Source organism: Sebastes fasciatus, chromosome 14, assembly GCF_043250625.1.
Source record: "Sebastes fasciatus isolate fSebFas1 chromosome 14, fSebFas1.pri, whole genome shotgun sequence".
In the NCBI taxonomy this organism is placed as follows: Eukaryota; Metazoa; Chordata; class Actinopteri; order Perciformes; family Sebastidae; genus Sebastes; species Sebastes fasciatus.
Window position 1 is genome coordinate 16,875,557 of NC_133808.1, and position 23,196 is coordinate 16,898,752.

At 39.3% G+C, this 23,196-nt stretch overlaps 1 protein-coding gene across 2 annotated transcripts in view; it reads right to left on the minus strand.

Annotated features, from left to right (window-relative positions):
• Positions 1–23,196, minus strand: part of map3k20a (mitogen-activated protein kinase kinase kinase 20a) — a 30,154-nt gene continuing 6,958 nt past the window's right edge. Inside the window, exons 4-20 of one of the 2 annotated variants that reach the window (XM_074659295.1) lie at positions 19,754–19,855; positions 18,439–18,504; positions 18,315–18,343; positions 17,516–17,653; positions 16,118–16,204; positions 14,884–14,958; positions 14,681–14,787; positions 10,190–10,325; positions 5,764–5,808; positions 5,501–5,531; positions 5,264–5,403; positions 4,699–4,761; positions 4,529–4,618; positions 1,767–1,883; positions 1,564–1,638; positions 1,239–1,389; positions 1–1,063 (exon numbers count right to left, since the gene is read on the minus strand). In XM_074659295.1, coding sequence (XP_074515396.1) covers positions 342–1,063; positions 1,239–1,389; positions 1,564–1,638; positions 1,767–1,883; positions 4,529–4,618; positions 4,699–4,761; positions 5,264–5,403; positions 5,501–5,531; positions 5,764–5,808; positions 10,190–10,325; positions 14,681–14,787; positions 14,884–14,958; positions 16,118–16,204; positions 17,516–17,653; positions 18,315–18,343; positions 18,439–18,504; positions 19,754–19,855 — 2,174 coding nt within the window. In that variant the 3' untranslated portion in view covers positions 1–341. Of the gene's footprint in view, positions 1,064–1,238; positions 1,390–1,563; positions 1,639–1,766; positions 1,884–4,528; positions 4,619–4,698; positions 4,762–5,263; positions 5,404–5,500; positions 5,532–5,763; positions 5,809–6,820; positions 9,397–10,189; positions 10,326–14,680; positions 14,788–14,883; positions 14,959–16,117; positions 16,205–17,515; positions 17,654–18,314; positions 18,344–18,438; positions 18,505–19,753; positions 19,856–23,196 lie in introns of those variants that run through there. The other variant, XM_074659297.1, reaches the window with a different exon arrangement.

Sequence of the window (23,196 nt, forward strand, 5' to 3'; positions counted from 1 at the left end):
GTGTTATAACAGTTTATTTGAAACCGGGCTGATAAATAAAATAAAATAAAAAAATGTAATAACTCTGTTTGCCATCTGCTGTTTAATAGAAGGAAGAAAGTGAAGAACAAGGACTGAAATGTTCATTTTTATAATGATAATAAATCATTTTGTATTCACCTGACAGGAGTCAGTTTTTAAAAAATAAAACCTTATCTTCATACTTATATACATCATAGGCATCAGTGCGATTTTCTTACAACAAGCAGTTCATTTTGAGCATGTAAGCAGGCATAATTCATATGTAAAACCTTTTCAGCGCATGATATGTTAAGAAGCTGTCAGTTCATGTGTGGCCCACATTAAGTTCTTCCTCCAGCACCGCGGCCTCCCCTGCCCCCTCTCCTCTGTCGACCTCTGACTTGTTTATTGTCCTGACGTGGTAATCTTTTCTGTCGCTCCACTTTGATCCACCCTCCATCGCTGGCTTTGGCCCCCTCTTTTTCCTCACCGGGGTTTTCTGTCACAGACAATATACCTGGTATCATGGAGGGGCGGTTCTGTGGTGCGCCACTGTAACTGTTGGACCGTGGCCTCCATGGCGTTCGTGAGGTTTTGCTGGTTTTATTATGAACATAGTTACCTCTAGTATTGGTCCATGCATGCCCCCTACCCTGCCCCCCTTCCACAGTTAATGTGTTGCCAAAGTAGCGGTTCCTGCGGTGGTCGTGCACTGCTCCAGCGCTCTGTGGGCGCTCTCGTTCCCTCTCTGAGGCGCTCTCCGACGTAGTGCTGGAAGGGCTGCTGCCCTTTGACCCAAGATGGAGCGAGGAGAGTTTGGCCGACAGGCTGGTGGTTGGCGAGGAGCTGCGTGAGTCAATCCAAGGAGATGTATGGACGCGGCTCGGAGAGCGACGCAAAGCTGCAGCATAAGAACACCCCTGGCTTTCATGTGCAGACAGGAACTGAGGCAGAGTGCGGGCGTCGGAGCGAGTGAAGGCAGTCAGAGCGGCTTTCGTCTGCGGGGATTTCTGGGTCATCAACTGCTTCTGCCTAACGTTGTACATCCATGTGGGATCAATATCTAAAAAAGAAGATATATATTGATAAATATAGGAGCACAGTCTGGGTTTAATACTGTTAAATATATATCTTGATATCTTGAAATGAGGAAATTCATCAATCTTTATTTGTCCAGCAGTGAAAAATTGTTGCTTTGGCACTCTTCAGGTCAACAAAACTATAAATAACACAATTACCAGAGTAAGACTGGTCCATGGGGCTCCAGTCGATGTTAGCTGGTGTTGTTTCGATGACCAGCTCCATAGTCTTGATCACGTCCTGTCCCCCGCTGGGACTCCACGTCACTGCACAGCTGTGTCTGGTCGACTTTGGTGACTTGACATCATTCTGAAGTCAGAAGAAAAGGAGACTATGAGGATATTTAGTGTCAGAAATACGTATACTTGTTGCACTGGATTATATGATGCATTTGATGCATTTTAAAACGTATATTTCAAATGGCTGATGTGCATGTTTGCTTTGTTTTGTGAGGTGCCTCTCACAGCTGCTAGAATGACTCACCTCATAATTGACTGTGTAGTCCACTTTCTGGTTCTGCTGTATTCCAACGATCCATTTGTCCATCACAAAAGGAGGCTGCATTGCAACGACATTAGTTTAAAAAATAATCTGAGCATGCAAACACAATACAACAAATGCAGTCAGTTAGGTCAGAAACATAGACAACATTTAACAGATTCAAACATGAGTGTTTCTGACGACACCTTAGTCATTCGCAGGATTTCCACATCTTGTCTGTTGGCGTTAAAGATCACATCTTTGATGTAGGTTACTGCGACGTCATCTCCATCAAGTTCCATGTACATTTTCCATTTGCAGTCCTTGAAAGAAAAAAATAAATAATGGTGAGATAATGTAGATCTGGTCTGGTGCTCTGAGAAACAACACCTGATTGTATGGAAAAGTTTATAATTGCAGTATTCTGTGTGGAGAACTTGGTTACTCTTGTATATAAACCAACAGCACAACCTAGAGGTAGTTTAGTGGTAGTGGTGAGTTATTGGCCACAAAGCCTCTTAGTGTGGGGGGAGGACAGAAATTATAACATTGCAAGGGGATGAAAAATTAGAAATATCAAATGCAGTTTGTATGCAATATTAATAATATTATCGGAAATCCGTCCTAATACCTCAACATTGTAGTGAGAATTGTCACATTTCATAAAATTACTATAACAGAGAGATAGAAACAAATCACAACAGTAGCAAATATTTTTCTGTAGACGCTGTAAATTCCTTGTCAGTCACTTGATGTTATTATTCTCCCAGGATTAATTTCTTGGAGCATGAATCGGGTCGATTTTAGGTGATAAGGGTGAAGGTTTTTCCTCATGAGTTGCTGCATGCGGCACACATCAAATCCTCACTAGGAGGCACGAATCTGAACAATTCCCCAGACCTCTTCTCCTGCATACTGAATGCTGACGAAGCAGTAATGATTCTGCCAATCCCCAAAAGCCGGCCACGAAGCCACAGGTCACCGCTTAACCACACAGGGTTCATGGCACAGGCCAATCCATTGTGTAGTGATCACAGAGAAAGACATCAGAGGAGTGGCACTAACACACTCGTCTGAGGAGCCTTCGCCCTCTCCTGCATCGTCCCCAGGGGCTGGAGACGGCTCAAAGGGGAAGCTTCAGCAAGCCTCTGGCTCGGAAACATACCAGTGGCCCCGCGCTGGCCTGTTGTCGGCACTGGACGGTCGCACCGGGGCTCCCAGGTCCATGCTAGTCTAATCACTCCAGCAGAAACAATGTCTGGTAATGATGCCTAGGACCCGAGTGCGTCTAATGACAACTCATACATAATTCAGCACCTTTCACTTGGCTGCACGGTGATATCCTCATTAGTAGGGGACCCTCAGTGGCTGTCAGATGGTGGCCGCACAATCGCAGGCCCTCATTTTGTCTTTGAGAAGTGCAGCTGCTTCCATGACATCGCCAGCAAAGAGGGGCGAAGAAAAAAATGCAGTGCGGGTTTGTTTTATTTAGTGCAAAAAACCTTCCAGTTTGTAAAAACAAGGCTGACACGGAACCTGACACCAGGCAGGGGAAAATAATTAGCTCTCATTTTCTCAGCCTCCTGTTTCCTTCTCCCTGCTGTGTTTTCTACCCACTAAACCACCACATGTCAGAAGAAATGGGAGGCAATTAGCAGGCTCGTTTCAGCCCTGCCGAACACACTGAAAGAGGACTATTTATGATGGGACAATGAACAGCTGAAAGATTAAATAACGTTTGCCTTTTAAAAAGAAAATGACTTCTGGCTAAATGGGCTATTTTTGATTAAATTCAAACAGCAAGTGAAGAGCCACCCTTTCTCCACAGTTTGAGACCCTAACAAAGGGCTGTGAGCGAGTCGAGGTGGATGTGGTACATGGCTGAGAATGAAATGTTTATTTGTCTGGTTTTATGCATGTCTAGTGATGCCTTCAATGGTCAGTATAACAGCCATCATCATGAATCCTCAGAACAAACAGCTTCAATACAAGGAGGCTGATTCAATCATGGCAAAAACTTCTGTACTATTTACGAAGGAACAATTATTACCAAACTTATTAAAGATGTTAACAATTAATAATTAAAGCAGATTTCAGGGCTGTCAAAATTAATGCGACAACGACGCATTAACGCAAATTCGTTTGAACGCCACTAATTTCTTTAATGCATTAACGCAACTTGCGATTTTTAGGTTGTAGCGGGCTCAGTTTTAAAGCTAGAGTGAAGATACTGGCATCATATAAAATTAGAAATCCACAAGGTATCCATTGGTACCAACCATGTCATACTAGCTTGTTGCGAAGGAGGTTAAATAACCCTCCAAACCAACGCTACATTTTGGCGAGAAAAAACTGGCATGGCTATTTTCAAAGGGGTCCCTTGACCTCTGACCTTAAGATATGTGAATGAAAATGGGTTCTATGGTTATCCACGATTCTCCCCTTTACAGACATGCCCACTTTATGATAATCACATGCAGTTTGAGGCAAGTAGTAGTCAAGTCAGCACACTGACACACTGACAGCTGTTGTTGCCTGTTGGGCTGCAGTTTACCATGTTATGATTTGAGCATATTTTTTTATGCTAAATGCAGTACCTATGAGGGTTTCTGGACAATATTTGTCATTGTTTTGTGTTGTTAATTGATTTATAATAATAAATATATCCATATATTTGCATAAAGCAGCATATTTGCCCATTTCCATGTTGATAAGAGTATTAAATGATTGACAAATTTCCCTTTAAGGTACATACACAGATAAAAAATGGGTGATTAATTTGCGATTATCTATTGACAATCAGTTGGTACACAGCCCTAGTACATACATTTAATTGTGATTGTCCTCATTTTTTTTGGTTGCCCTTCACAGAACAAATCTACATCTGATGCTCACAGCTGCAGAATATGTTGATGCAGCCAGTGTGTGTGTGTGTGTGTGTGTGTGTGTGTGTCACTACAAAACTTACAGATTTCCCAGTTCCTGGTTTCCAGTGATACCCAAACACCAGCTCCAGATTTACAGTTTTACCCTTCTCCACCTCCTTTCCCAGCTCATCCTAGAAAGAAATGAGAGTTTAGGCACCAAATATGCACAAAAAAATAACTCTTCCTGAAGATAAAGAATAAACTTTTATACCTTTAACAGAGGTGGGAAATGGACCATCCCCAGGTAGTCATTCGTTAGCTTTTCAATTTCACCCTGTGAAAGAGAAAATGTGAGATTCACTGTAATTCCAAATATCAATGCGATATTATGTTTTGTGATACTGTATCGATTCTCAAAAACTAATGATTTTTAATGAATAGTTTACATGCAAAGATGAACTCAGTCAAAACTTGATTTCATTTGCAAAGAGATGCACCCTCTCAGTGTATGTGTCCTCTCAAAGTAGTGCTATGATGTTGGATGTTACAGGGACTGTGATAAATGCAGATCCCACTGTTCTGATTGCATAAAAAAGTAAACTTCTTTTTAGTTTATACATACGTATGGTGGTGTGCTCTTTATACTCTGACAGTTTACCTAAAATTTGATTTAAAAATCACAATACATCGCCTTGCTTACAGTATCACAATATATCGCAATATATCAAATCGTTACCCCTGTATCATGATACGTATCGTATCGCCAGATTCTTCCAACACACAGCCCAAATGAAAAGAAATAAGACAGTTGTGGTTAATGGTTAACTGTGCCTTACCTTAAGGTGCATGACGTGACCTTTGGACTTGACCCCCATGTCCCGCATGTCGTTCTCCGTGAGCAATAGCAACCTCTGTCCAGTGATGTGATTTTCTTTAAACAGGTCAGCGTAGAGCTGCATGCCACACGGGCCCTCCCCTGAGATAGAAAAAGGATAGTTTTTAAACAACAGATCACAAATAAATTGAGTCTGAAGATGCCAAAGTTGGATTAAAGATGAAGTAAATGGACAAACCTGCTCCAAATATTTGCTGCATCCAGAAATACTGAAGGAATAAAACAGTAACATATTAGTTTTAATTAGGGCTGCAACTAACGATTATTTTGATTGTTGATTAATCTGTTGATTATTTTCTTGATTAATCGATTAGTTGTTTGGTCTATAAAATGTCAGAAAATTGTGAAATCAATTGAAATTGCAGCTCTAGTTTTAATAGTAATAGTATGTGAACATTTTTATTAATATACTAGTTATGAGGTAAATACAATGATACTGACCACATGCTCCTCTGTCCATGTATAGATGTCTAGGGTGGGCAGCAACTGCATAAAAACAAAAGACAAATAGACGTAACAGCAATAAAATACAGACAGTATGACACATGTGTGTATTCATGACAGACAGATTTAAAAGTAAAAATCACAAGACTTAAGTAAATGTTATTAAAATGGAAAATAGCCATGTTTTCCCTGTCTGCGAAGCCATTACTTTTCCGGTTATTATGCTCGCCTCTAATGGTCTATATCAAACCGAAATGTCCGTCTGACTGATCTAACGTGATCTGTCTGAATGATAAATCATTTATTGCTCATTAAATGTAATCAGGCAGAAACTTGCCAGCCAAAATAAAGATTTCATCATTGTGATCATGAGACTGGTGTGTAATGACAGAAATAATGCAATGGAAAATTGGAGGAAAGATGACTAAATGAATGAGTAATCCCCCATTCACTGTCTTCTTCCCACGACATCTGATAACAGCTCAGATTATGAGCTGAATGCCGGTCTCAATAGAGACAGTCGCTGCCATACATTCAGTGCAGCCCCGCCGCCTCATAAAGCCACTCAGCCCTGCAGCGTTTTCCGCCTCCTCCAGTGCTGCAGTTCGGAAGTAAACAGATTCAGAAACACTCTGCCGCTGCCAAAGTCTCATTGGAGTGACTTAACATCACTTTTCAAGCAGCATATTGTATTTCACAAATGTGCTGCCATGCTTTTTTTCTCAAATTCAAAATGGGGAGCACAGTTTTTGTGTTTATGATATGTGTGTGTGGAATCTGCAGGGAGAAAAAAGACTCTGAGTTGGGTTTAGTTCACACAATTCTGCCCCCATGTGGCAAGTAGATGACGGGTAACCAGACCATGAATACTGGGAGTTACAAAGTGCCATCAAGTTAATATCACAAGAAACAGCTCAATGTAAATGCCTAGTGAAGCAATATATTTTACAATCGTATTAAAATGGGTTTAGTCGCGCTCTGTTCTGTCTTCTCTCATAAAAGGTTTAGTAATAATAGCAGTAATACAACATAATTCTCATGAAACAGATCAGCAGAGAGTTGAAAGATTTATTAAGAAAACAGTGAAGGATCCAGGAAAATAAGTCACATCAAGAAGCTGCTGGTTGTATGATTTTGGTGAAAGCTTTAAGTGTGGAGGCTGAATGTTTATGAAGTGTCTGCATTTCACACAGGGAAATGTAAATATTGGTAAGAGCCTGTGTTAATTGTCTAGTCTAGTGTGTGTATAGGGCTTGATGGCGATGTTTGAATATTAGCTCATGGCAGGATGCTAACAAGCAACAACACAGGAATACAGAGGATTACGTCCTCATGAGACTGACTGATGATAACAAGCCAAGGGGACAATTTAATGTGCTACGCTCAAGGAAGCATGTCCTTCCCCCAGATGAAGCCTAATACCTAACTGAACACTAATGCTAATACGATTTTCTCTACTGTAAAGTGCAGGTCTTGAGGCTAATATTCAGTTAGACCGTATGGTGTGATCCTGTGGGTAAAATCTATGTTTGGTCAAATCTGTGACTTCTGATTGAGGCCTTTTAACCTTTTTAGGGATGCAGGATATATATCCGGTCCAATAAATTATCGGCCTTTAATGGGAAATTATTTATATTATTATGTATTATTCCCATAAGGAAATTAGAGTCGATAAATTATCAGCTGATAATACGAAGCATAATTGCTTTCATTAACTTAAAGGACCAGTGTGTAACATTTAGGGGGATCTATTGGCAGAAATGGAATATAATATAATAAGTATGTTTTCTTTTACTGTATAATCAGATGATAATAAGAATCGTTGTGTTTTCATTACCTTAAGCTGTTTATATCTACGTAGGGAGCGGGTCAGCTCTCCATGGAATTCGCCATGTTTCTACAGTAGCCCAGAACGGACAAACCAAACTCTGTTAACTTTTCTTGCTTGGGCCGGAGTCCATAACGTTACTCACTGCCGTCACCGCCACTCTCTCTCTCTCTTGCTTCATCACTCACTTCCCGCGTACACATAGGCCTACACTCTACACACTGGCTCTGCTCCAAATGACCTACGCTACTTTTACAACAACTGACTTTAGAGAGGGCCATTAGCGTTTTTGCGTCGGCCACCACAGTTCTCCTACACGCTTGGCACACGGGAGAAGTTTCAGTTGGTTGCAATCTGCAACCTCACCGCTAGATACCGCCAGATCCTAGACACTGCTCCTTTAACAAGCGCTATCTACAGTAGGTGGAGGTATGCACTTTTAAAGTTGGTTTTGCAATCCGCCAATAAACACAGAAAAGAAGAAGAACAAGTGCAGCCAAACATGTCGTTGCTGGTGTGGATGTGTTTCAGAGGAAGTCAACACAATTTGCAATTTGCAATACAATTGTTTTTGATGCATTTTACTAGAAATGAAGAAATGAAGAAGAAGAACTGTTCTTTGTTTTTGTTGTGTTAAAAATAGTGATGTCAGTAAGATTTGGTTAGGTCAGAGCTATGGAATATTAAATCATCCATCTTTGCTCACTATATCTTAGCTGTTCTTACCCTCAGGTGTGCATTAACTACCGGTTATGAACTTCACTTTAAAATACAAAAATGTAAAATGATCTTATCGGTATCGGTGTAGAGAAGCAGATAATTAACGGTTATCAGTATCGGCTGAAAAAAATCCATATCCAATCCTAATTGTTATTATTCATTCTTTCTTAATTTTTTAAATCTTGTCAGGCCTAAGCAAGAAGCCTGTCTTGAAAAGTAAAACGTAAAATGAGAGAATGAAGCTGACAGTCACACAGCAAAGTCCCTCTCCTGCTGTTTTGAACCCGGGTCAGTCAGAGGAAAAAACATGTACTTTCTCATCCTGGTAGGAGACTGCGTCTCAACAACTGCACTCCACCACATCCAGAACAAATTGGCCAATCTTAATGTCAGCAAAATGTCACTTCATCATAAAAGCCTGGCCTTCTCTAAGCAACTGGCTCGTGTGGCTCTTTCTTCACAGCATGGCACTATACATCCAGTAGATTAGGCATACGGTAAATGACATCCATAATATCCATAGGTGGAGGGCTACAAATATATTCTATAATATCTCTGTGCTACATTTCTTAATACAACTTGAAAGCAGAAGAAACAGGAAGCCAAGATATGTTTTCTGGTGTTTCTCATGATTATTGAAATTATCAAAATAATCATGACTTAACAAGCAATTCATTATGAAATAGAGCTTCCACAACACCAATAATGCATTAATCGAGATTACAGTATTTGACAGATGCAGCTGTGGCGACACAGAGCGTCGGAGAGCTTTATTCACTGTCGTCAGACCAAGTGAAGCGTCCCATCCCCAGAGTCGTGTTGATTTTGTGTCCTTCTCTGACACAGCTCGACACGGAGGAGTTCTGCCTGGCCTGCATGTCGACCTGCATGCCCGAGTGCAGGACGGGCCGGCCAAAGTCCAAGGAAAACATGTCCTCAAAGCCCTTCATCACAGACTGCAGATTCACCTCCTTGTTACCAGAGGTTGTGATCTGACATGACATCTGTGAACTGTTTGATTCCTCCGTCTTAGACCGATAGAACGACTGAGCGCTTATCTTTTTTGCCACAGGTAAGAGGAGCTGAGAGGCAGAAACAGTGGAGAGAGCAGGGAAAGAAGAGAAGAGAGGATAGAAAAGAAAAGGAAGTAAGTAATCAGTTTCAAACCACAAAATAGCTGTAAATAAAGTAAAGTGGATAATTTTAACCCCCGAACCAAGAAGAAATAGAAAAGAAAGAATAAGGGGAGGATAGAAAAAGAAAGGAAACACAGGAAGTGATTTCAGTGTACTCGATCCAAAGGTGTTCAAGTTATCTATACTGTACACTACTGTGGCATTCGGTCACACACGATTTTGAGGAAAACAACCGTGTTTCGTTCACAGGAACACAAAGTGCAAACAATGATATAATCTGTTGTGTCATTTGCATGCAATGCAAGGAAACAAAAGCCAACAGCAAAGCTGTGTGAACTGCAGTTCTGCAACGCTCACAATTCAATATGAATTCTAGTGAGAAATGCAGCATTCACTCTGTGCATCATGATGCAAATGTACTTGTAGGGCAACCATGCACTACACTGCACATAAATGAAGTAGTGCCAATAATATACACTGCGCATTATGTTCTCATAATGTGCTTTTCCCTTCACTTCTCATTCCACACTTTTTATTTTCATTTCACTGCTTTCCCATTTCCATGTCGCCCCAGAGGAGGATCAGGGGAATTCTGTCCCTCTCCCAGTGGGACTGAGGAAACATGTGAACAGCAGTGTAACAGTAACGTGATGTGCTGCTGCTGCTGTGACCACTGTGGTGGCGGCTGTCCTGAGGGTGAAGGTGGACCAAGGTGGAGAGGAGATAATGAGGAACTCACCGGGGTGCTGGACTGGTCGATGAGTTTGCGCTCCCACATCTTTAGGCGGCGCTCTCGCTCCTTCAGCTCCTGCTCTTTGGTACTCAGGTCTCTCTCCAGCTTCTTAAGTCTCTCAAGTGTAGCTTCAATCTCATACCTGCAGTATACAGTAACAGAACAATGTCAACAACTCACCAAATATCTCCACATTGAATATTTTCCATATGTTAAAGCCATGATAACATGTTTTTCTTTTTATCAACAAATCCCATAAAAAAGACCAAAACCATCAATGTGTTGAAAAAAGGTGCTGGCGCTCAGAAAAGAAAACGCTATATGGACACTCAGCATTAGTCCGTCTCTTAATGCTTTCTAACTTCCCTACCCTGTCTGTGGTACTCAGCTCCAAGCCTATTTCTTCCTTATAAAAAGGTAAATCTTTATGGGTCGCAAATATATATTTTTTTAAAAAGGCTGTCTTATGTCCTAAAACAGCTGGGCACGGTAGTTTTTAGCAAAACGTCTCAAACAGGACTAAATAGTGCATTTGTTGGGAACTATTTTCAGCTGCGGATTAATACACATTTGGTGCCCTGCAGACAATTTTTGCAGCAGGATGTGTAGGTGGGATTGACTCAGTAAACTACAGTGTTGACTGAAATGAAGGAATGTGTCATCCAGTGCAACGCTGTGACTCATTAATGTGTTTCAACCATAGACTGTATATAAGAAGTGGATGTAGTCAACGTGACGTCAGCCATTGGTTTGTGGACTACTGGTTTGAAGCCTCGAGTTCGGCATTTTGGCTGTTGCCATCTTGTTTTTTTGCAACCAGAAGAGACACGAGAGGACAATCGAATGCTGAATAAGACATTTTTAGGCAACCAAAAACATTATAATTAACTTTTTACGAATTGAAAACATACTGTGAAAAGGTTAAAGTTGTAAGACGAATACGCGGACAACTCCCAGACCGGACAACGCCGTGGTAGCGACCTGTCAATCACAAGGTAGCCATTTATGGTCATTTTGACTCTAAATGGGACCATAATTTACTAAATGAACATCATGCTGTATTGAAAAAGACTTCAAACTAGCGATTGAGACCATAAACTCATGTTTACAATGTTTACTGAGGTGATAAATCAAGTGAGAAGTAGGCTCATTTTCTCATAGACTTCTATACAATCACACTTCTTTTTGCAACCAGAGGAGTCGCCCCCTGTTGGCTATTAGAAAGAATAGAAGTTGAAGGCACTTGGAGGTTGCCCACTGGTTTCAACCCCTAACAATCCAGGTTTCCCTACTTATTTTCTTTAACTTAATTAGCTTTAAGGTTAACTGTCATATAATATGTGTAAGAGTCCATGTTTTTTACGGCTGCATCATACCATTCAATGTAAATATTTGGCATCTTTGGAAACTTTAGGATTTCCACTGGAATTTGAAATTAAGTTATGCGATTCAGCCGCACAGCAGTTGTTTGCAATGAGTAACTCACCAGCAGGTCAGTGTGGTTTAAGAGTGAGTTCTTAGCTTAAGTTTTGTGTTATTTCATTGGATTTGTTGACAATAAGAAAATATAAAATATCACCAGCATTATCCTTTAAACAACCCAGAGTAAAGAATAGTGAAATTAGTCTCAATTAGAGTACTAGGGCAGTAAGCAGTGACATATACTAGAACAAAATAGAACTGTAAACAACACCAGTGATGCCCTGCAGTCAGAAGGTGATTAGTCTGTGTCTGAAGCTTCGAATGCCAAGAACAGAACAATGTCTCATGTTCACTTCACGTTGGGGGAAGTTTGTTTTGCCCAGCAGGTGGGGTTGCACAGTGTGTCGTGGAAATCCATGCTGAGCTTCTGCCCAACAAAAACTTAGTTCTCACACTTTCTGTTCATAAACACATGAGGCAGGAAAGCCCATCCTTACTCCTCCCGGTCCTCCGGATCCTCCAACCCAAAGCCTCCCACTTCAAACAATTCCTATTCTTGCTCAACTTCCCAAATGATTTGCTCTCTTTCCTCCCAATTTCCTGACAAAGGTTTTGGGATTTCACATCGCCCTGTACACTGATGAAGTCTATTTTTTATTAAGTCTGTTCTTATTCTGTCCAAACTGATCTGATACAGAGTGTAACATGGTATTCAATGTGGCTCAGTCTATATTTACTTCTTGGACAGATAATTAGATCACACAACACAGTATATTAATTTACTGGTTGTAAGACAGAGCAACCATTCAACTATATCAGCTGCTTTTGACTATTACACCCTCAGAGTTTGACATTTGATCTTTGTCTGTACAAACTATGTACAGTGCAGAATGTAAGTACAACAACACTGGATCTGGCATGAAACAATGAATGTCAGGATGAAGTAGTGACTCTCCTGTTTAATTTAGCATCTAAACAGTGAGTGTGTAAGTTAAAATGCAGTGATGATGGAGAGCAGGAGAGACTGTCTGCTGCACTGCTCGACACATGTTGGCTGTCATCAAGTTTTTCTTATTCAACAACAAGAAAAAAAAAGAAAATTTGTATTACGCAAGTGTTTATGTGTGTTTTTGTTATTGCTGCTGCGTACTCTCTTGTTTCGGTCTAGTTCTCTGGCTTTTCTTGAGCTGTGTCATATGTTTTATATGTTTGTTTGCATGTTGCTTACTTGTATTGCACTATAAACAAACAAAACAAAAAAGATAGATATAAATTAGAATACATAACCTTCAGTATAGTATAAAATAGAATATGAAACATAAATAAGTCAATTCATTTTATTTTCTGGGAACATTTAGTAGTCAAATTAGTAGTACATTTCTCAATGGTTCAAGAAATTAAATTGATATTGCTAAAGTATTGGTTTAGTGTCTCAAATCGACTAACAAAATATACTTTACATATTCCTGGCACATGTTTTATGTACAATGTCATGTGATGTAATTAAAAAGAGAGAGAGGAAACAAGTTTTTTGCTGTTCATTCACATCCCCCTCAGGATGAATTGTAATAACCTCACCGACTTTTCTTTTAGCACCATCATCAGGTCAAAATTTTTAATTTGTCCAATACTTTGATGTATGACAAAAAGCCTGAAAATCTAATGACATTCCCATCAGCCTCAGTTGTACCTTGTGTCTAGTGCTAATTAGCAAATGTTTTAGCATGCTAACACACTAAACTTGGATGGTGAACATGGTAAACATTATATCTGCTAAACATCAGTATGTTAACATCATTGAGAGCATGTCAACATGCTGATGTTAGCATTTAGCTCAAAGCACCGCCGTATGCGTAAGTGCAGCCCATGGATGTATACTGGATACGGTGACGCCGCTCAGCCTTGATTTCCCTTTTTTTCCAGTAGCCTCTCACCGTATTGCAGCGAAAAGTCTGCGGCCCAAAAGGTATTTTCCCCATAGACCACTATTGTTAAAGAGACGTCTGTAAAACTGTTGGAGGACACCTCAAACTGCAAACAAGTTTGATTATGACTCTTTCTATTATGATTTTTTTAATCCATGGAGGTATTATAATTGTATAACTTTCCTCGATTTTAAAATCTGTGACGTCATCACAATGTAAAGTCTATAGGCTGAGCAGGAGCTTGTGGGTTAAGGCCAGTGGGAGAAACACTACTAAGCATATTCAGTGGGCCGCAAACCCAAGAGTATTGATTGGAGGCTGGGACACGGTCTTAAGTTACGGGGTATGACAAAAGCCAAAAGTTAGCACTTTAACCGTACACTTTTAAGTTTGCACTATATGCTCTATCTATTTCTTGGTAATTCTGCGGCAATGCAAATGAGCTAACTGAGAGAAATAGTAACAAGAGATCAGTCAGATCTCACTGCTCTGAGGCCAACATAACATCTCTCCGCCCTCTCTGGTGAAGCTCCCTCCTGCTCTGATTACCCACAAGCCTCTCCTTCCACTTTCAGCCAGCTAATGCTCATACTATCAAACCTCTTGAGCTACAACAAATGCGTCTTTCTGTGTCACACATTCTCAGTTTCTGTTTTCCAGCAGCGAGATTCACTCCGACCTGATCCACCTGCAGATGGCTGCCTGGACATGATGCCACCAGCACAACTTCTGAGGGAAAAACCTCAGAGCACAGACAAGCCCCGCAGAGAGGCAGACAGAGAATAAAGTAACAGCTGAGACTCAGGCTGTGCTGAACACCACCAAACCTCCAGCTGCTCATACAACCCAATTAAACACTTCTACTTGAAAAAGATGGTGATTATTTTTAGGGCCTTATGGGTAAAGAGAGGAAGTATATCCAGATGGATGATTCTTTGGAGGTTTTCATGCCTTTATGTAGCTATCAGTGTAATTATTAAAGATCTATATGCACGATCTCAAGTCCTTTTTTGTATTTCATGGCCCCCATCAGCTACATTTCCACATCATTCTTTGAAAACAGTTGCACATTTCCTTAGGCTGAGGCAGTATATTGGTGAAAAAAAGAGAGTTATAAATTCATTTACTGGGCCTGGGAGAATCACATTACCTCCATTCAGCCTTGTTGTGAAGGAAAGAGTTGCACTGTTGAGGAAGTTGGCTGTCGTTAGACATGGACTCCAGAGTAGAGAGGATCTGCTTGAACATTGGCCTTTCCTAAATCAACACACAAACATTTTCTCTGTATGATCCAAATGAAAGCATACATGTGTTGTCAATTTGCATGCTAATGGGACTGAGCGGATCACTCACTTTTGGCTCTGTTGCCCAGCAGTTCCTCATGAGCTCAGCAAAGCTGGCAGGACAGCCACTCGGGATGGTTAACCTCTGAAAGACACACAGTCAGATGTAGGATGAGCTGCTGATTTAAAGGAATAGTTTGACATTTTGGAATATATAAGCTTATTCACTTTCTTGCTGAGAGTTAAAGGGATAGTTCGGGTGTTTTGAAGTGGGGTTGTACGAGGTACTGATCCATAGTCAGTGTATTACCTACAGTAGATGACGGTCAACACGCCCCCATCGGTTAATAAACTTGTGACAACACCGATGTTACCGATTACACCAGACATTTTACAAGAAAAGATGATATTCGATATCTGTAGAGCGCTTACTAATAACTAATAACTGAGAAAGAAATTACAGAAATGGTAAGAACGGCCCTAAACTTTGACTCATCAGTCAAAAAATTCTTAGTTAAAAAGTAAAACTGCGCAACTTTGTATAAACAAGCTGAAAGTGACTTTTTGCAGTCTAAATTGGCCAGTATACTATACAAAACTGCTTGTCGAATAGTCGGATTGTAGACATCTGGAGCTCTAATTTGGGAGATGGGATCAAGTCATAACATAACGTTGGATGGATGTGTGTTTGACCTCTTCGGACTTCGCTGCGCACACCGGCTGTAACTCACCGGCTGTCCTCCGCACGGCTTCATACCAAACATTTACAGATTGCCTCATTAACATTATGGTTCCCTTATAGCATTGGACTTAAATCCGAAATATTGCCAAATAGGTGCTTTTGTTTTTCGCTCTGACACCAAATCCTTCGCCTCCTCTCTCGTCCTGCCTCATGCTACTCTGTGCTGAGACGCTGTGACACTTTCACTTTCAGTTCTGTCTGACGGCAAGATAAAACCGTGAAAATAAAAATGGCTAAAATATGTTTTGCTATCGGCTCCATCCACAGTAGTACATTGCTTTGGTAACTCCTGTCTGTTTCTCCAAACCGGGGGCGTGCTGACCGTCATCTACTGTAGGTAATACACTGACTATGGATAAGAACCTCATATATACATATGTACTGTATATATATACATATATATATATATTATAGATCTGTGATACTCTACTCTACTATCTACTATTAATATAGAACTAAAATAGGAAGGAAGTTTATTTAACTGGACAATAATGATTCCCCAGTTCCAAGTGTGAATACTGTATACGGTATATATTGTACAGGTAATCACACACTACAGTACCTCGTTTTTCTCCACCACGAGCCAGGCCACTTGTAAACCTTCCAGGCCTTTGAAAGGAATCTCACGGGTGAGCATTTCCCAAAGCACCTGCCACAGAAGTCAAGAGCCAAGGTCAGTAAACAAACAAGTTATAATAGTGTACAATTATACACATACATATGTGTATGCTCTGTCAACATGCACAGCATCTATAAATCTTCTACTTAACCTCTAGGTTGGCTTTCACTAAAGGTATAAATACATAAATATTATATAAGTAGTTTTTATCTGTTTGTACAGCATGTGCATTCATATACAAATAAACATTAAAAACACTTTTCTTTCTTTCTTGGAGACCAAATGAAACATACATAATAGACAAAAAGATGAATTTTAGATTTCCAACAACGATTAAAGGCTGCTGTGATTTCTGAAGTACAATAACAGTACTCCCTTAATAATTTAGGTGCTTCTCAGTTGGTATTCAGCAGTGTCAGAAATAACAACCTGCGTCGACATGTTTGAAAAATTAGACCGTGAAAAGGTGAAGGAGAGTCATTTTTCAAACACCCAAGGGCTCTACTGTATATGTCGTGTACCATATTTCTGCATTTCTGCACTCGCCAGCTGCCTCTCATTACATGTACTGTATGTATTTAACTGCAGAAATCAGCTCCTCAGAAAAGTGTCTGCATACTTACTGTAACTCTGCAATCATTTTGCAGTACCTCTGACATAGGAAGCACTCATTGCAATCATAAACATTGTCTGTTTTGCTTGTAAAATCCTACCTACTGTATATCTGAGGACATATTTATTATGAATTTATATCAAAAATGTACTCTTGTATTATAGGAACTGACATTTTTAAGCTGGTAACTGGTTTCCATTTTGAAACTATTCCCAAAAGTCTTTAGTCAGCAACTTCACAAGAGTTTCAGGAAGAAGAAAGACACAGAAAGTTACTTCTGCAGAGGTCAAAATAACTTCTACTTTCCACTTAAGCAGAGAAAAAAATGTAGGAATGAAAATAACAGAGGGACTGGTTGACTGACAGTTGTTGTTTTTTGAGCCGTGAGTGTCTTCAATGCAATTCCTACAAATGCATTGAACTTATTTGATTCAATTTAACACAGGTTTGTCTTTTAAGGCTTTGTAAATTTGTAGACCTTTTACATGCACAAAAAACGATATAACATACAAGGGAAAGAGGAAAAGAACAAAAGCATAATGGGTCCTCTTTAATTCTAAGAATAAGGGCAACTGTCCTAGACCCTATATGTCAGTCTGATGATTGCTGGCTCTTACCCTGAAGAAGACAATAAGCGCCAAAACAATGATCAATAGAATCTAAAATGTAAAACTTATATCAGCGTTATGAGATTGCTACTTTCCCCTCCTTCCCTTCTTGTCACTCACCACACCGTAGGAGAAAGTGTCACACTGTTCAGACACAGGCAGACTCTGGATCACCTCCGGAGCCATCCAGGGAAACGTGCCCACCAAGGACATGTGCGTTGTGTGGGTCAGGAACTTGGATGCCCCAAAATCACAGATCTGAAGTGACAAAAAACAGAGCTGAGATTATCTTTGCAACTAAATCTAAATGTTTGTTTTTGGTATCCATAACCACCATCCATATAACAATGTACTTATTATGCACTAATCAAACTAGCAATGCAGATTTGTGTCTGTAATAATCTGCAAGTGTGCATCTGGTGGTGATGCTGGTGTTAGTAAATGCTACAAATGTGGGTTTCTACTGTACTGTAATCACATCATTAAGGCCTGGGCTCAATTGCTATTTTCGTCACTGCAATTTGGCACATTATGCTCTTGTCTCTATGATACATCTGATACATACAAAAGAGGCTTCAGAATATGTCTGGAGTTCTTGAATAGTTGTTCATACTATACTACCTCTCTTTCAAATAAAATGTACAATATATTGTGAGGAGTTCTTGTTAAATCTCCTTTCTACTAGTCTCATATACTGTGATGCTGTCAGTTCTTATACATGCTAAGTTAGTCACTGCCCTCTTGTGTCCACATACTGTAGGTAAATAACGTACCAGTATTTCATGCTCATATTCCTCTCAAATTCAACGATGAAACAATCAGCTACCAGACAATATCACCTCATTAAAAAGAGCCTATTGTGCAACAAAATGTATCTGAGATGAAACTTTACAGGTTATAAGTCATAATGAAAACCCACCTTGAGAACTTTGTCTGCTGCCACAACAACTGGAAGAGAAAATAAAAGTGTGTATTCACTTTTAAAGAATATGAAGCATTCATGTATAAACACATAAAATGATTCTAGAAATCAAATCAGTTACCATTCCTGGACTTTAGGTCTCTGTGGATCACCTTAACGGGGGCCTCTGAATGTAAATAGTGCATTCCTAAAACAGAAATAAAGAGATGTATTTCAGAGGCAGATCACTGGAAACGTATATATACCGTATACACTGGTGGCTCTGATCAATCACAGGAGAAAATAATGCATCTTTCATCCTGTTTGAAATACTGTATGTGCAGAGCAATGAGAGCTGCTTTGAGTGTAAATGTATACTATTAGGATTTTATTAATGAGCAATATCAAGACTCATTGACTCCTGTTTATTTAAATTTCCATGTAAAAGTAGACCTAGAGTGCCTGCACACACACACACACACTGTTCATCAGTGTGAACATCTATAATGACTGCAACGAATGCGGACTTGAGCCAGGAGCCAAACATTTTTTGTAAAACTTTGAGTACTTTCCCAGCCGTGGCTGTTTCTTGTTTCATAATTATAAATGATGTTTGAGGTTGTTTAAGGGCAGGAAACGCCCACGGTTTGACAGTTGAATAGGCCTGTACTACTATATATGATGGACAAATGTAGAAACAATTGATCTTGTGCTTAATAATTTGCTCAGTTTTGATTGCATCCAACAATCACTCATCAATCTAAATCTTGTATAAAACGAACATATAAAAATAGAGAATCTTTGTGCTTTTCTCGATCTTTTCTTCCATTTATTCACAATATTTTGAATGTTTATAAAATAACAAAGTATCTTGACTTTTGGGGAGATATCAAGCTGTCTTTTAGGGTCATATTCAAGGAAGAGACATAGAAGCTTAAATTCAAAGTTGACTTTTATATAGAAACAGAAAATGTTTCACTGAAGAAGGTAGTAAACAATTGTTCCCGGCTTCATTTCGTGTAACTATTGACATTGCTGGCATAGTTTATAAGCATATATCACAGTTTTATTATAACTGTTTGCTATCCAAACAAAACATCTCTATAGACAACAAGCAGCGCTGCCTTGTTTTCATTTATAAAACCCTGACACAAAACATATCGCACCAGCCTTTAAATTCTAGCTGCTGTCTTTCTCATATTTTATTTGTCATATTACAACCATCGTCTACATTTAGTATAAATTGTAGTTGTTCAGTGGGATTTCATCATCATGAACCACATGTGTGTAACCTATTGATATTTTGTAAAACTCTGCTTGCTCTCAATGACTTACCCCTGCAAAAAAGAAGGTTTCCAATTAATTAATTAAAACAAAGACACTGTTATTGGCAGGTACGATTCTTTTGCTGTTATTTACTGATATAATCAAGAAGATAAAATAATTGTCATATTTACCTCTGGCGATCTCTGCAGCCCATGTCATGATCTGCCCCATGTCCATTTCCTCACTCTCAGCGCTGGACAGGTAATCATACAACGCTCCACCGCTTGCATACTCTGTGGACAAATGTCATTATGTTTGACAGTTTGTGATGGTGAACTATCTTACATGGACAAAACTGCTCTCTTGAGGCGTTGCATTGTACATGTGAGTGCAGTATGTGAGAGCATTACGTGAAAACAATTGGAAATTGAAATTCTGCCAGAGGACTCCTGGAAGCCAGCTGACAGCGTCTTGTTTACAGATTGCTCCTGTCACTGACCTGCCGCTGTGGATGAGCTCAATTTATCACAGCGTAACTGAACACTGCTCCCTCAGGAGCCCATGTGTTATTAGCTTGGCTAATCAACTCTATCTAAAACACAAATTAAAAGCCTTTCTGCTCTGTTTTCTAAAGTTTAATGCACTTCGAATGGGGCCCTTCATGTCATTCAACCATGTAGCCCACCCTCACAAAACTGTCCAACACATACAGATAAAGCTTTGATTAAACAACAAAGATAAGTAGAACAGGCAGATCAACATTTTTGCTATCTGTAGACAGCCTTCGTGTGAGGTAAAGTGCCTGAATAAAGATAAACAAGCTCTATCATACCAGCTAAAACAGCAGGAAACCTCTGTTTGTGCATAATAACGATAATAACCCAATCATGTACCACCACAGTGTAAACATGCACAGGCGCCAAGACAGCAGTCTAATTAACAATCATAAAATACACCAATGTTTTTTTTTATTATTATGAATTTTGCTTTTTTTATTTGCATTGTAGCAAAAGCTGGCTGACAGCAGACGTACAAATAAAGCTCACCTGACTTCACCTGTGTGTGCAAGTGAAAACTTGTGGCTCCTGTGATTACTGTAATGTGTTCATCCACATTCCACGGATAATATGTGGCTCTGTTGTAAACTGCACTTTCGTTTTAATCTCATCCATTTAGTCTAGTGTCATTGATGAGTTTCAATCAGTTTGTGTGAAACAACAAAGCAGCAGAGGTGTGGACTCGAGTCACATGACTTAGACTCGAAACAACCAGTGATCATTAACAGTTAAGTGAAAGCATATGAAGTTGTGATCACTAAAAAGGAAAAGCTCATGGCACCTCAGCAGCTGCTGTAGTATTTTGCAAATGTGAAAGAGAATGGTTTTGTTGTTGTCAAGGAGCTGGTCGATGTCTCTGTTTATCAAAGCAGAATCTAATTAGCACCAGATACAGGAAAAAATGTTTATGGCCATCCTGACCATGCCATGTCCACATTCATCAGCTCTGTTATAAATTTCCTCTGTCTGTTGACATACATCATGAGGCCGGGCAGTTCCCTCTTTCTGGCAGCCAATATCTACAAGCTATCTGAGAAACCTGCTCGTTAACCTGCATCATGAGTTTAACGAGATCTGCTGTCACTCAGCTGCCTCATAAAACTGATGAATCACAGTACGGTTAGTTATTGTTTCAGGGTAAAGGTACATTCACCTGTGAGATACATTGCAAGGCAGAGGACGGACCAAGTCATTGTTTTACAAGTCACAAGTACATCATAAGTAAATCTCAAGTCTTTGCACTCAAGTCCCAAGTCAAGACTGACAAGTCGTAAGTCAAATCCCAAGTCAAGTCCCAGTGAGTTTTGAGTCCTAAGCAAGTCATAATGTGCTCTTCAGCAATGTAATGTCATTTGCGTCTCCGTCTGTAATTTTCGACCCTCATGTTTTCTGTTGACCACCGCGTAGTTTTTGTGTCTTTGGTATATTTTTTTCCTAACTGCTGCTCAGTAACGTAACGTTAGTTCTTTATGGTTTTCTCCTGCAACTTGATTGGATGCTGTCGGATTGGTTCAGACAAACTGGATCTGGTAAATTGGGTGTTGACTTAAAAATAAATAATAAAATAAATAAATGAATAAATTACTCAATAAATACATTAATATAAAATGTACCAAAATAATATAAAAAATAAATGTCGGCATTAATTAATTTATAAAATGTGTCATGAATTGATATTTCTGTTTTGATTTGCTTTGTATTTATGCACCTTTGTATTAATTCCCCTATTTATCTAATCTTATATTTAATTTCCCCTATTATTTATCTATTTATTTTTACTAACTTAAATGTATTTATTTATTTTTGCATTTATTTTTTATTCATTTAAAATGTATTTATTTATTAATTAATGTATTCATTTATTTATTTATTTGTTCAATTTTTTATTTATTTATTTTTATTAACTTAAATGTATTTATTTATTTATCCAATTTTTTATTCATTTAAAATGTTTTTATTTATTAATTCATATATTTATTTTTTAATTTATTCATTCATTCATTCATTTATTTTTTATTTTTATTTTGGCAGGCTCTGTCCTCCATAGTAAGTTGGCCTCTGGTGTTTGCTAAATAAATAAACAAAGAGGATAAACACCTGCAGGACATGGAGCAGCTGTGTGAATGTAAGGGAAAGTATGGGAAGTAGTAGACTCTATAGTGGCAGCAGTTGCCCAACGTTGTTACAGTGTCATATTGTTGCCCAACGTTGTTACAGTGTCATATTGTACAATGTGAGATTTCATAATACTGTAATGTCCATTGCTCAATAAAAGTACAATTATTTCAGCATGGTGATGGGAATTTTTACAAACACAAATCTCACGTCCCTGAGGTTATGGACTTGACCTGAGATGATGATGCCATCATGCCAACGATGGATGTGTCACACAGGAAACATTTCAGTGGGTGTGATGTGGAGAAAAATATAGACCCGGATGTAAATAACAGGGAAGTTTACAGTAGAAAAATAGAAATGCAAAATAGACAGACCAACAAATGCGGGGCTCTTTCTATAACGTCTTTAAAGAAAAAGCACAACCACGACCTCTCAGTGTTTATCATTCACCTTTAACCCTCCACATAGCCTCACATCAACACATGCTTGTGTGTTTAGGAAGCCAAAGCTCTTGTTCTTCTGGAGTTTGAATGCATTTAGTCTGAGGTGCTTCAGACTTAAGATTCTGTCAATAACTCTAATGTAATGTAACAACACAACGGGTTGTGGGAAAGAAACAGATCTCAGTTTACTGCATTAGATAACACCCCATGAAGACATTTGATTTAGTGAGGACAAATGTGAACTATGGGCTCTTTTATTTATCGGTTTCATTGTTCGCCGGAACAAAGAACGTCTTGTATGTGTTTGAGCTGCACTGTGGGATTCTGTGTGTTGTCTCCCTGTTCAGGATTTGAGGAGGCTGCTACAACTTTCACTGACAGTGTGCTCAACTCCTGGACAAGACATTACAATTTTATGACTTGAGTCACAATGTTTCAGTAATCCCTGAATGCCACAGACATTTTAATAATAGCTGGACTTTCAGTTGGTGGAGCTCTGATGTTTCAATGAAAAGA